At 40.9% G+C, this 14,631-nt stretch overlaps 1 protein-coding gene across 1 annotated transcript; it reads right to left on the bottom strand.

The window, feature by feature from the left end:
* Nucleotides 1-5,650: 5,650 nt before the first annotated feature.
* On the bottom strand, nt 5,651-14,631 carry zfp36l1b (zinc finger protein 36, C3H type-like 1b). The gene is made up of 2 exons (XM_020092020.2): nt 14,420-14,631; nt 5,651-9,985 (listed from the first exon to the last, which is right to left on the bottom strand). The coding sequence occupies exons 1-2, from the start codon at nt 14,471-14,473 to the stop codon at nt 8,966-8,968; spliced, it is 1,074 nt and encodes a 357-aa protein (XP_019947579.2). The 5' UTR covers nt 14,474-14,631; the 3' UTR covers nt 5,651-8,965.

Genomic DNA, 14,631 nt, shown 5'->3' with positions numbered 1-14,631 from the left:
GCCCCGTGGATCCTCTAACCACTCTGCATGGCAGCGAGCTGGATTGTTTTGGTCCGTTCTCCAGCACACACTATAACTTTGTTCAGTCGTGCTTCTCGGGGGCCAGTTTCAACGGCTTTGTAACACCCATTGACCATAATAGCAACACCTCGCTGAGAACATGAAGCCGTGTTGTGCATGGTCTGTGATGCTGGTGCAACATCCAGTGAACATCATCTGTAACCTTTGAAGTTTAAAACAAAAAGTTACGGCTCACTCAGACTTGACTTAGATATGCTGCCATAGTCCTAGAGTGCTGACAGACTTCCCATGATGCCCCGAGTTCCTCTGTCCTCCTCTCTTCTGCTGTACACATTCATCTCCCTTTAATGTTAAATGCATGCTAAGAAGTTGGCTCTCCTCTCCTCGCGTCACCCGCTGCCCCTGGAGCTGCAGAGTCTTGTTCTGTGATGAATTGAATCACAGTTGGAGCTCTACTGATGATGAATTTCACCCACTGTGAACATACTGTTTTTTGAAACAGGTCCCATGATCCACAGCTACTGAAAGTGTTGGTTGGAGGTTATCACTGCCAAAGATGGTTGATTAGTTATATCAAAGTGCTCACTAACTTGTTCCACCAGCATTGTGAAGACACAGTAAAAATTATAAGTGAGTGTTATTAGCTTCAGATTAAGCTTCTCCCTATTCTATTGACCATTTACTGCATCAGCCTCAACTTGCAAAGTAACACAACTAGGATGAATAGTGAACATTATATTGTCCACACATCAGCATGTTCATAACTCCCATTTTCACATCTTCACTAAAACTGCTAAAGTAAGGATTCTCTAGTTGGAGCCCTCGAAGGATGCATTTGCCTGTGGCATTTGTCGAAGCCTTTATAATGGGACAGCCTAGCTGCACTGCTTCGGTCTTCAAAAGCAGTCTCCGAAGGATGCAGCCCCTTCATTGACAGACAGCTTATGTAACCATATTTGTTGGGTCTGACTCAGGTGAAACTTTGTTTTTTATTCTCTTCCATAGTCTGTGTTCCAGATTTGACACTACGCAGCAATTATTATTGTTATTATTATTACTGTTGTTGCATTCATAATCTTTACTCTTATTATTTTCATTACAAACAGTCTGACAGAGCTTAAATATTACTTACACATTTCTCTGTCCTCTCCCCACCAAGTCACCGAGTCACCAAGTGATTCTCATTGCGAAAACTGTTGAGTTTCTCTATAATTCTTACGGACTTAACCTTACTATGTAAAGTGCCTTGAGATAATGTACGTTAAGGTTGGGAGCTATACAAATGAAATTGAATTGAATTGCAAACTTTAGCATTGTGTAAACATCACACAGAAACCTGTTCTGAGATGCAATTTCTTTGTGTTCTGTTTAGTTTTTGCACAGCTGACAGTTTTAGTTATGGGGATCTCTGTCATTTTAACGGTAATATAATTTCCCTGTGTTCACTCTAAGTTGAAAATGAAAAATCAGTCACGTGGACTGGATAGTTTGAGAAATAATACAAACTTCTGCCATTGCCCTGATCTTGAAATGTTAACAGACACGGACATCGTTGTTCACTTGCTAATACTGTGAGTGAAATGTCAGAGGAAACAACACAACTTTTTTCCCATCTAATATAACATCGTCCAATATAATGACCTCAGAAAGATGTGATAGAACCAATGATTCACTAGGTTTACTTGGTTCACTGTAACTTATCTCTATTGTAAATTTAAACTAGCTGTGGAAACAGTTTTTAACACCTTTAATTCAGTTGAAGATCAGTGGGAAGATCAGAATTTAACCACCTTGACCTTCAGCTGTCTGCATGCACTGATTATGTTCCACTTATATCAAATGGAAAGCTTCTTCATTTGGTTGTTGTGCTGCACAGATGGGTCCTGACAGTCCTACATTAGTGTACACAGTGCAGTGTGATGATAAACACTGCAGTGTGGTTTCCAGGTGGTGGGGCATTGAGGCCGGAGGAAGGTGGCTGCGTCTGTTTACTCCTCTACAGATCAGCTGCTTCAGCACACAGCAGCCTGAATAAGCTGCTAATGCTCCGGACGGAACATGACCCATCAGTCCTGCAGGTCATTAACAGACTCTGACAGGCTGTTACCATGGCACCCGTTCCCATGACTTCTGCTCCCATGTCCAAGAGCCTCCAGGGGAAGTTTGGCCACTTAAGAGAACAATAGTGTTATTTCTGGTGTTTCCTGCTGGTTACTCAGACCCGAAAAACACACAGAGCCTTCAGCTGCAAGGAGCATGAAACCAATGGTGTGCGTGTGAGTGTGTGTAGATTTACTTTACAGCTTAGTCTTAATTAAAGGAAAAGCAACAAGATATTCATTCACTTTTGTATTCCTACTGCTCACATGCGGTTCATAAGAGACATGGGAAGTTATTTTCGACCATATGTAAACCATATGTGTGTGCAAGAGACAGGCGAGGCTGCCCAGACAGAGAGTTCTCATTAAGCACATGTTCCCACAGGTCAGCTGATGGTGTGTCTCTGTTGTGTGCTCCCTCCCTGACTGGACCTACTCATCTCAGATCCTTTCATTACCTCTGGGCCGCATCAGTGCCTCAGGCTGCACACAGCGTGGTGGTTCTTGCTTCATGCTGTGCTCTGACGCTAGTTTTGCCAAAGTCAGTCTGAGGGGAAAGTCACACCAGCACTGTTCACTGCATAAGTCTAGAGCAAAAATACTTTGCATTAAGCTCCTGTTTGGTATAGTCTGATAATCAGACTAAAATGCCAATTAGTGTAACTTCCTCATTCACTCTGACATCTTTTAGTGAGTATGTTGCTCTGGACATAGAAGCTCTGCTAGGTGTGACAAGGAGAAGTTTAATTGTCATGAAAGGGAGGTTTTAAAAGTTGTTGTTTAAGTCATCTTACACCATCCTATATAATTCAATTCAAATTTCAGGTGTATGGCACCAAATCATAACATAAATTATCACAAGGCACTTTCTATTGTACGATTGAGACCTCTAACATTTTAGAGAAACCCGACAGACCCAGAACAATTGTGTAACCATCATATTTAAACTCTAGTATTAGTTGTTATAACGATAATAATAATAAGTGATATTGATATCATGATTATAATTATTATTAATAGTGTTAATAATTATGGCAGCACCAGTTAATAATAATAGTAACAACAATGATAATAACAAGGAGAGTGACTTCATCTGTGCTGTTAAGAGCTAACCGAATACAGAAACAAACTCAGAGTAAGGGGCAGGTGGACGACAGGAACGAGTTGAAACGTGATGAATTGGACTGAGGATGAGGCTTTCAAATGAGTTTTAAGTACCTTTAGGTTGAGGCTTGATTGATAAGTCTTCTCCACCTCTGCTTTGGGCCTTGCTTCAGTTAAACTCACATATTTATCCAGTTGCAGCCAGGTTTTAGTCACATAGAATAAATTAAATAGATGATCAGTTATCAAATCATTGTCAAGAAGAGATTTAGATTAGAGTGACCTAATAAAGATCCAATTTTATTATTCTGTTTTTTGGTTCTAATATAGTAGTTGTATTAATTGTATATATATATAACTCCCCCTCCTGTTTACTCTCGATTTTATTAATTTAGGTGGCAAATTCAGTTTCATTCAATGAAAAACATTGACTAGGACGATCAGGATGAAAACAAAGTTTTATAACTTCAGTCTGCAACATAGACTGGTAATAAAAAGCTCTACACACAACGTCCAGCACACAAAAATAAAAAAGTGACAGCATATTGTAGAAGTGTTGAAGGACTCACTAATGACCAGGAAGAATTCTGAAGCATCACCACAGGTCAAGAAAAAAAGCCCAATCCAAACAGGCAGGTGTACAACAGGCACTGCACTATATGACATAACATACATACTCTTACAGTGCTATTTTTAGAGGGATAGCTGTGTATTGGTAAATGTTTGTTTTTAGAGTAATCCGTGGATACATAGACCTGGAGGTTAGATTAGCTCAGTCTGGAAATGTGTGTTATAATAGTGAGCAAAGAACTGGAACAAAGTCATGAGGCCTCTGCAGAGAGCAAAGTCCTCACTCACAGAATACATGGCTGCAGTGCTAGGTGTTTAGAGCACACTGGTCAGGATCAACCCTTGAAGTTGGTGGCATTGACAATGAGAGATTTGTTCTACTGCCTGGTTTAGGTGTTTATAACACAAAATATGTGTCTTTTACTGTATTCTGTCCAAAAAACGTACAGAATCGTGGCTACATGTTTACTAATGTTTCCCCTGTGGACTCAGGCCCCTGACAACAACCTGTATTTATCAAATACCTCAGAGTAGGGAATGATCCCTAACTGACAAACTGCACAATGAAATACAGTTTTTTTTTTCTTTTTTTAAGTCCTGGGACAAAAAACTATATTATATTCCAATAATTAGAGATATTTCTAGATGAGATTGTTAGCAAAAGACAATATATATTTCTTTTTTTTCTTTAATCTTCCTGGAGATTGAAAAACAAAAGAGTTTCATTACATGCTGTAAACTGCTGTGTATATGACAATGAACATCTTGAATTGTTTTGTCAAAAATAATACTTAACATGAGTTGCTGTCCCTGTGAAGCAGGCTAACTCTCCACAATCTAATCTCATCACAGATTTATATCTTAGCATGCTACAATGTGATATTGCCCATGAAACCCACAGCATATGTGCACAGACGAAGCAATCACATGACCAACTGCCCCACAATGTGGGTGGCACATTTACTCAATGATACAAACATTTTCAATTAAACACAACACATTTGTGCAGGAATCTGTCAGGGAGGTGTGTGTGTAAGGAGCTGGGAGCAGGAAGAGGCAGTCAGTGCAACCTGCAGACATAAAGGAACAACAGTCTCTTACGGTCCACTGCATGTGGCTGACTGGCAGAGTAAAGACAGAGCACAGCTGAGCTGCAGGGAGACCATCTGTTGGTTCTGATAAGCCAGGGAGGTTAATATCAGCTAGGTTAGCATTCAGAAGAGTGCGTACCTCCGCCAAGGCCCAACCGTCCCCTTAAATTCAGTCAAGCATTGATCAGTCCCCTACATGTGGCTACTTCTTTCATCAAGATCTATGAATCATTCCCTGTAAAACTGGCGAAAACATCAAAAAATGCAATGTTAAAGAAAGTAGCCTATAAAACTAACAGACTGCTACACACTAAAGGACCATTCCAGTGTTTTTGTCTGCCTTAACTGACAAATCATATAGTGCTATCCTCCCAGTCACTACCTATAAGTGAAGTATAGACTTGAACCTGAGACTTTAGTAAAATGAGCAGAACAACCTGCACTTCGCAGACTGATTTAATATAGCCTATATGTTGCTGATTCATTTAGATCAACATTACATGGATGGAAGGAAAGTAGCACTCAGTTCACATCCAGGCTCATGTCTGTGGACGAAGTTCACTGACTTCAAAAACAAAATACTTACTTCTTGGTACATCAGTAGATAACAAGCGTCTGCTGAATCCTGTATTGACTTTGAACACTGCAGAGAACAATAGAAGTCTATCAGACTTCTATTGTCTGATAGTCTCAGAGGTTGAAAACTGCACTACAGCATGCTGAATAAAAAAACATGAATGACAGCTTCAAAGATCAACTCACATATTCAGTATAAAGACATTTTTATTGGTTGTAACTGCACTCTGTCATTACAAAATAAACCATAAACTGAGGAATTACTGTTGTGACAGCAAAATCTCCTGGAGAATACATTCAACAGTTGCTTTTCACGTCAGTCCTGTTTAATGACAAGAATACATCTTATATAGAAACATATGAAGGAACAACATTTGGGGAACCTGGAATGTATTTATAGGCACTTATTTGTCAAAAATCAAAAATAAGATTTACATAATCCTGATCATCGTGACCTACTAAGTCTGTGGGTGATACTGTGAAACAGACACGTTTCCGTAGCCTTTCAAAACAACAACCTAAAAATGTTTTGTCAGTAAAAGTGACAGATAATCAAATGAGAATTCACCATCGTATGATGACGAGACTATTCCAGAACCAGTCTTAAGGGTAGAGATGCTAGTTCTACCCACTACTGCAGCAGGGTGAGAGATAGGAGGCCTGGATTCATTGTAAGCTGTGGGCAACACTTCCATCTTGACATTAGGAATTTTGTAGAGTGCAGGAAGGAGATGGTAAAGGGATATGTACACACTAGCTCTGTTCCAACACTCCAAGTATATGACTCACTGGGAATTCAATCAATTTCAGCAGATCAATACTAATACCATAATTTCTGAATATCGTTATGTTCAATATTGTTTGTGCCAATTTTCTTGGAATTTTTTTTCCCAGTGGCATACTTATCATAGAAGGAAGGGAAAGAAATGAAGATATTGTTTACACCTAATATCCCCATATTTCCAATTGAGGCTGAAAGCCCTTAAAATCATTTTAATAAATATAAATTTATATACAGTCACAGTGAATTTAACATCTCAGAGCCATTAGGTGCTCTGACAAAAATACACCCTGCATGTTAAGACAGTGACGGGGAAACAGGAGTAGCAAGAAGGAAAACCAGACTGTGTGAATGTGCAGGTTAATAAGCTGATAATATTGTTCATCATTACAGCACCAGAAGAACTGGCTGAATACATTTATGTATTCCATTAAATGAATGTTTGATTAGATTAATTCACAGGGTTTGTATGACAGTTTTAAATCTATTCTTTTAGCTGCAGTCCCAGGTGTCAAATAAATAAATAGTGTGTAGTGACTCAATTTTCCTAGAGAACGGATTGGTCCGGCTACACTTATATAAATGCTGAGCGGTTATCTCAAAGTAGCTGTGCAGCACAAATTACCATGACTATTTACCAAGGGTCAAACCTGAAGTTACGTCACTGAACACTAATCCTGCTCCAGAGTACAGGCCTTAGACACAGAGGCAGAAAACGCACACACACACACGCTCATTGAGATAATGCATTCTCCAGCCCATAAACCTACACCTAATTAGGACCATTACCCTGGAACTGACAGACATACACACACACAGACACACATAATATTGGGGTCTCCAGCAGCTGTGATAGAGGCACATATTGTGAATGTTGGCTGGAAAAACCTTGTAAAACCAACACCACCCGCACCCTAAGTGCATTCATACTTTGTCCAGACCATCAGAAACTATGACTCTACCCTTGTTATCCAATTAGTTGGTAACTATTGTGTTTGCTTCTCTCATCACTTGAAACTGATAATGGCAGCAACAGATTTTTACCCCTATAATGAAAAGACAATGTTTGTAGTTAGGCATACAGCTTGCACTTGGGCATTAACTTGGGCATTTCCAATGCGTTCTTCCAATGCGTTCGTCCTATGCCTTCAGATTGCCACAAAGAAATTCAAACTGATGGTGCATGTGGAAAGAACTGAAAATAAATACAAATGCTAAACCTTTGTGTTTTAAATTAAGATTCAGGTTCAAAATAAATCAAGTGTTAAGAAAAAAAGTCATTGCAGAATAATATATTAACTGTGAATACAAATAAACAGTCATCCTATGATTGATAAGGAAGATCATAATTTAACATAAAAGAAAATATATATTCTATTGTTTAATTAACCAGATAAATACAAAATAAAAAATGCTTAAGATTAGCAATAAATACATTTTGATAAATAAGCAGTGATGACCAGAGCCCCAACACTAAAGACTCTGAGAAACAAACTAGAAAATAACATGACCATCATAATAATAATAATAATAATTGAACATGGTGGAATCAACAGAAGCATTCAGGTTCACCTGATTTCAGACAGCTGTCAAACATATCACCTCAGACACAGAACTGATCTGACGGGGATTGGAAAGGTGTGGGATTGAAAAAGCTCAACTATTGAGAATTGATGATATTAACTTTGCAGCAGAGTTTGAACTCTGACTCTGAAGTGGCAAATAAATAGCAGGAACCTGTCAACGGCTGGCAGGTCGCCCAAACTACCAAAGAAAATACATTCTCTCTCTTACCATTGCTTAAGTGTTGTCTTTTTCCAGAGAGACTTCGGTGAGAACAGAAGTCAATAGAACCGACTTTTTACAAAAAGACTAGTTTGTGAGAAAACAGCCTCCAGTGTTTTCTGTGGCTGATCCAGAGATACTAGTTCAGAGATGCTGCTGTTGATCTTATGAAAATCTATTTGAATTATTTGAACATAAACTAAATTCCACTCATCGTCAATGTTTTGGGATGGAGGCTGTAATCTCAGAGACTGGAAAAAGAAAACCTTGACTACACAAGTAAGTATAAATAAGGGCAGTGAAAGAATATTTCTTGTAATTTGGGCGAAACTACCCTTTAATTCAACCCTTGACTTCACAAATTCGAATAAATACTGTTCAAAGACTTTGTGCACTCAAAACCCCCAGAGAATGGTAAGTGACCACCAGCTCAGTGAAACAAGGCACATTATAATCCAAGTCGGCAAGGCACAAGAAGCTGGACACGACCAGAAGAGAAGACTAATTGAGAAACGTTCTCCCGTTCACTTTGTGGTAACTAAAAATCACTGAGCTGTGATAAGCAATGAGGTGTAAAGATTGCAGCACAGGTAAAAACCTTATACTGGACAATGAACACACAAACTACTAACTACTTTATATTTTGACCTCTTCTTTTCAAAATCATTCACATTCAAGTCATCATGACCCCAATGCAGGGCCTGTACATGAAGATGATTCTGGTGTACCAACTGTTCATCACGTTGATGAGACTTGATCAGTGTTTGGTGGGGTCCTTAAAGGAGAGACAATCCTGAAATGAGAAGGCATCCGATGTTCTCCAACTCCTGTAAACAAGGCTGAGAGGAGGAGGAGGGAATTATTGAGGTTGATGGTCACAATCTTCCCCGTTCTGTCCCTCCTGCTCTCCCTCAGATCAAAGAATGCCGGGGTGCACCTTAATCATCAGAGATGGAAAGCCTGCTGAAGATGGGAAGACGCCGCGAGGCATCCAGAAGGGGGGACTCAGAGCCACTCTGGCTGCCCATGCTGCTCTGGTACCCCTCTTGGTCAGACAGAGAGTCGGGGGGAATAGGGGGGCTCTCTGATGTGGGTTGAAAAAAGCAGGGAGTGGTTGGAGAAGGGGGGAACAGACCTTGAGGGTCACATGGAAGTGGGTGCTCCAAGCTTGGACCAAACAGGCTAGTAAGCTCCTGGCTTGAGTAGGTCAAGGGGTTGCTCTGCAACACCGTCAGGTTTTCAGTGGAGAACACTGGTGGAGGTGTGACTGAGGTAGGGCTATCCTCCAAGCCGCCTGAGCTGGGGAAGCCAGCGAAGCTGAAGCTGTGTTGCAGCCGAGGGCGAACCATCTTGTTGAAAGCAGAGAGGGGAGGGGGCCCACGGCGCTCCTCTGCATTGTGAATGAAGTGGCAGCGAGGGCCGTATGGGCAGAAACCAATTGTGTGGAAGGTGCGGCACAGCTCAGTCTTGTACTTTGGGTGACGGCTGAGGCAGCGCAGCTCATGCAAGCCATGGGCAAACTGGCACTTATCTCCGTACTTGCAGGAGCCGTTCTCCTCAAAGGGTCGGCACAACTCTGTTTTATAACGGCTAGTGTTGACTTGGCTACTTACGCCCACACACACTTGATTACCTGGCTGCAGCCTGTCCCCAACCTCTGAGTAAGAGCGCTCACGAAAATGGTTCTCCTTATTGTTGCCGCTGCAGCTGTTACCGAGCAACACTGAGGGATCCATTTTAAGGCTGTTGACAAACTGATTCTGAATGAACTTCGTACTAGGGAGGCTGACTGAGTGACGGCGCTGGAAAAGGCCTACTGGAGAGGGGGCCTCTACCACCTTCCTGTCCAGCAAAGACTCAGTGGGGGTGCAGGAGTGGTTGGCACTGGAGCATGTGGCAGACGTCGGCTGAGTTCCACCAAGACTATTGTTGCTGCTGTAGTTCAACATCTTCTTGTTCTGTAGAGAGAAATGTGTGAAAGTTGAGTAAGTGCACCATTTCCACCTTGGTAATATGAATGATCAGTGACTAGTGTGTGCTGTGTTTATGAATCCTTTCTGAGCAGTGCATCCGTTTTGAACAGACTCTCTGGATAAAGCAATCAGAAAGTAGTCAACATTGTCACAAGCAGGTTTGAGACCATAGAGCTTCAAACCTTCAATACTGATAAGGACTGGGCAATATAGACCAAAAATCATATCTTTATTTTTTTCTGAATGGTTATACATGATATATATATATATATATTTTATAAAAAACAGACTGTGATCAAAACAGAATGCTAAGACAGGCTTTCCTTTAAAAAGTAAATGAAAAATTACATAAAATAAATTTAAAAAACTATTTAGTATGAATGTTAAGAAGCCATAAGTGGAAAGGTACAGACATAAGGCTCATAAAAAATAGACAAATAAACAAAATTTTGCTCTCTAGTAGGTTGCAGATCAAAAGTAGGGATGCCACGATATAAAATTTTGGTACCACAATTATTGTCAGAGGAAATATCAGTTTCATGATTATTGATACTATAGAAGGAAAAAGACACACAACAACATATAGCGAATATATAGTTAATAATATAGCTAATGAACTAAAAAATTTATTATTATCTTCAACAATATCCAGTTAGTTTTTGAAAGTGTAACGTTTGGCTATTTAAAAAGTAATTTATGCAAGCTATTTTATATAGTTTTCTTATTGTGGAAGGTTGGTCAGTGAATTTGTTTCCTGTCATCGTAAGCAGTGCATCTGTATTTAATGTGAAGGGTCACCAATGGAAGTTGTTCTGTTTATGGAGCGAAGTACTGACTACTTAAACGTAAAAAAGTAAACAGGTAAACTGTCCTGGTTCAAGCCACATTCTTCATGTCTTTATTATACTATTACCTCTATTTACTAAAATGGTTAATAGGAAGAGGGCGAAAGAGTGACAGAGAGATGTGTCTGTGTGTGTCAGCCGCCCATGCGGAGCTGGTCAGAAACCGAAAGTAAACAAGGATTTGTCCTCTCACTGTGAACTCCTCCAATGGAGTTTTTCTCCAGCGTCGGTAGAAATAAGGCCGTTAAGTCAGTTCCCCTTTCTCAACTAACATTTCGGTGGCTCAAGTTATAGTGGTGGGATTTCTAGGTTGATATTTCTAAAATTTGATAACTTTAATATACTGGTATCCTTTTTTACACTTCAAGTGAACATAATCCAATCTTTTTTTCCATATTATGTATTTTGTCTAAACCAGTAATTGTCTGTTGCTTATTCTTGGACTAAAAACAGAAAGATAATTCTTCTCGATAGAACTATAAGACGTGGTCGAACTCATCCCATCCATGTTTTGACAAACACACAGCTGAATTATTGTAACCAGCTCTGCTTCAGAATCAGGACAGACGCACACTAAAGGTCCGGTCGTACTGTATATGTTGGAGTCTGCTTCCTCCTCACTCCCCCTCTGACCTGCGCTCACTTTACACTTCCACACCATCACTGATCACAGGTGATTAGGATACTGACGTTTACTTGCCTGATTCGCTCTCGTGTTTATGAAACACATGTTTAAACCTACTACACAACACAAGTCGTAACGTGCACAGACAGGACATCAGGGTTAAAATGACCGGAATGATCACTCATGATCTGAGGTCTAAATGGGGGCGCACTCCAAATTCATGGATGTGGAGCATTGGTTATAATCGTACCACTTGGCACTTTTTATTTCATAGGGCACCCCACAGTCTTTTACAAACCAGGTCTTAGTAAGTTGTGTAGACCAGCACTGTGGCTCCTTCCATTTTGCAGGACGTGAACACACAGAGGGGGAGAGGGAGCAGGGTCACGTGGAGTGTGAGAGAGATCCCCTCCTTTCTCCTCAGGAAATATGCAAATACAGGCATGGCTTTATATCAATGAAAATGGTATTGCTCAGTCCTATAAGCTCCTCTAAAAATAGCATGTAATAAGTCGATATTCGGTGCGGCCCTAAAACTGAATAAAAATTTTTTAGAAACAAAAATTTTAATCCTACTTTTGGAAAACATTGTATCTTAAGACTTTATCTTTACACAAATACTTGTGTAGTGTGAAGTTCATTCAGCATGGTATAAGAATGTGTTTTAATACTCCCCTTGAGCCAAAGCTCTTCAACTGTTTGTTTCCCCCCTTAATTCAGAAATGTTATTCCATAAGAACCAGAACTGATGAGTATGAAATGTACAATGGGAGGTCACCCCCTAAGAGTGAGAGATCCATATCATCAGCCAAATAGGCAGCTACTTCTGAGGACATTTTAGTGTGACTTGAATAGTCTTAATGAACAGTCAAATCTGATTTGACTGGCAGTTCTTGGTTGGGTAAAGCCCTCTCAGCAACATTCAAGTAAAAACGAATACTGTATTATGACATAATCTACACCCTGTGTGTGTGTGTGTGTGTGTGTGTGTGTGTGTGTGTGTGTGTGTGTGTGTGCTTGTCTCTGTCACTCTTCACATATCACACAATACAATTATTTAGTTATTAATGGATTGCGTGCATCATGAATCTGGATCGTTTCGGTCACTTTAACACTGATGTCCTGGCTGTGCGAATCTCGTGTTGTATGCGGCAGGTGATGAGTGTGCATCATTTTTCTTTTCCATTATGTTTAATGCGTACCTCAAGATTTAATCAAACAGACCCAAAGTAATGACTTCAAGTACTGTGCAGGCCCTAATAACATTTGATTAGTGTTGGTCTTTACTTGTTAAAGGAAAAAGGGAGTGTAGGCCAGTGTGGAGTCAGGACAATCCAACAGGATACTCTGGCATGGTAAAATGCAAGCGGGCCAAAGGTGCTTCTGCCCTGATCCAGAAACTGTGGCAGTAAGTATTTTTGCATCGGAAGGCCGCCAGTGATTTAAAGCCTAGTCGACAAAGTTTCCTCTCGTGTGACTGCCTCCGTGTCCCTGTCTGGTTCCAACACTCCTCTCATCTCCTTAAAGGGATAGTTCACCCAAAAAATTCACTCATTATCTACTCACCACTATGCCGACATAGGGGTAACTGCAGCTACTGCAAGTTCTCGCAAGAACTCTCAATAGCTGCAATTACTGCAGGAGTAAGTAGGAGATAGGCAACAGCGAACATTTAGGCTAAACCCACAGGTAAATGACGTCATCAGGTCGAGTTTGAATGTCTGGGCTTACAGACACCACAGGAGCAGTATGAAGGCCTTTTATGTTTTTTTTGTGGTCACCATTTACAAATTTTGGGATTTGGCTGCAATACCGTTTACCCCTGAAACTCCAAATGTGTTTCGTGGACTCTTCACCCACCCCTCCATTGACATAGGGGTAAGTCGATAATTAGTGAATTTTCCTTTTTGGGTGAACTATCCCTTTAAAAAGGTCCAGTGTGTAAGATTTAGGTGAAAGGAAACTATTGTCAGAAATTTAATGTAGAATAATCCTCATTATGTTTTCACTAGTTTGTTTCATTAAATTTATATGAATTATAGTTTTCTTTACCCCAGAAAAGGTCCTTTATATTCAAATACTTTATATTTACATGGGGGGGACCCTCTCTACAGAGGCCGCCATGTTTTTTGCATTAGTCCAGACTGGACAACCTAAACACCTTTTGAGTTTTTATGACAACTGAAGAGTACCAAAGGTACTCTTTCATGCTTTGAAGGGGAGGGTGAGGTGAGGGGTGTTCAGCTGCAACATGCAACTTCAACACTAGATATCACTAAATTCTACACACTGCACCTTTAAGCTTAGATGCTACTTTTGGGCTGCTCCTTTTTTTCTTTTCAAACCGCGCACCTTGCATGAAGCCAGCGGCTGATACAGCTATTATGGTGGTGCCACTGTCCGTGTCACACTATCACATAAAAGCTGCAGCTCAACAGATCGTGGGGAAAGTGTCACCATTGCAGAGGACTCGCAGCTAATTCACTCCTAACTAACTTGGGACAAACAAAGCCATGTGCTGCAACTCTTTACCTCGGGTTACACAGGGACGCTGTTTGAACTGACACAGAGGAGCCAACGCAAGTTAAATAGAAACAGCTTAATCTGTAGTTACACACGTTTCACACTGTTTGGTGCAAAGTTCAATCACGTAACCAGACATGGTGACCCTGCTAACTTTTTAGTCTGCGACTGCTCGGTGTGCGCCACGCTCACATCACCTCCCAGATGACGCTTCTAACACACGCCAGTGAACCAGCGGTGCAAAGACGCGTTTGAAACCTCCGAGCGGATGAACGGCGTGTGCCGTGAGGAGTCAACAACCGAGCGGCTGACACGAGTTACGAGCCGGAAAAACTTTCAAGTCAAACTTGCAGCAAGAAAAGTGGCTAGGCTAACGTTAGCATGTTTTGAGCAGAAAAGACCGGCTCCCGGGGAAGCGTCATTTACCTTGTTGGAGACTTCTCCGTATTCCAGGAAAGGAGATATAACAGTGGCTGTCATGTTTTGTTGGTGGAGAATAAGAGGTACTATTTCACTTTGATGGTTGTTCACTGCTCCGTGAAGAGCCCCCCCTCTGCCGCGTCGTTCTACTGCGCACTTCGTTTTCTGCAGGCGGCGGCCATGGCTGCGGGGTGGGCGGGTCCACTGTGCGTCCTGCA

This window comes from Paralichthys olivaceus, chromosome 19 (genome assembly GCF_024713975.1).
Source record: "Paralichthys olivaceus isolate ysfri-2021 chromosome 19, ASM2471397v2, whole genome shotgun sequence".
Taxonomy (NCBI): domain Eukaryota; kingdom Metazoa; phylum Chordata; class Actinopteri; order Pleuronectiformes; family Paralichthyidae; genus Paralichthys; species Paralichthys olivaceus.
Note: the sequence above shows the minus strand (reverse complement) of the source record. Positions and strands in the feature narration are given on the sequence as shown.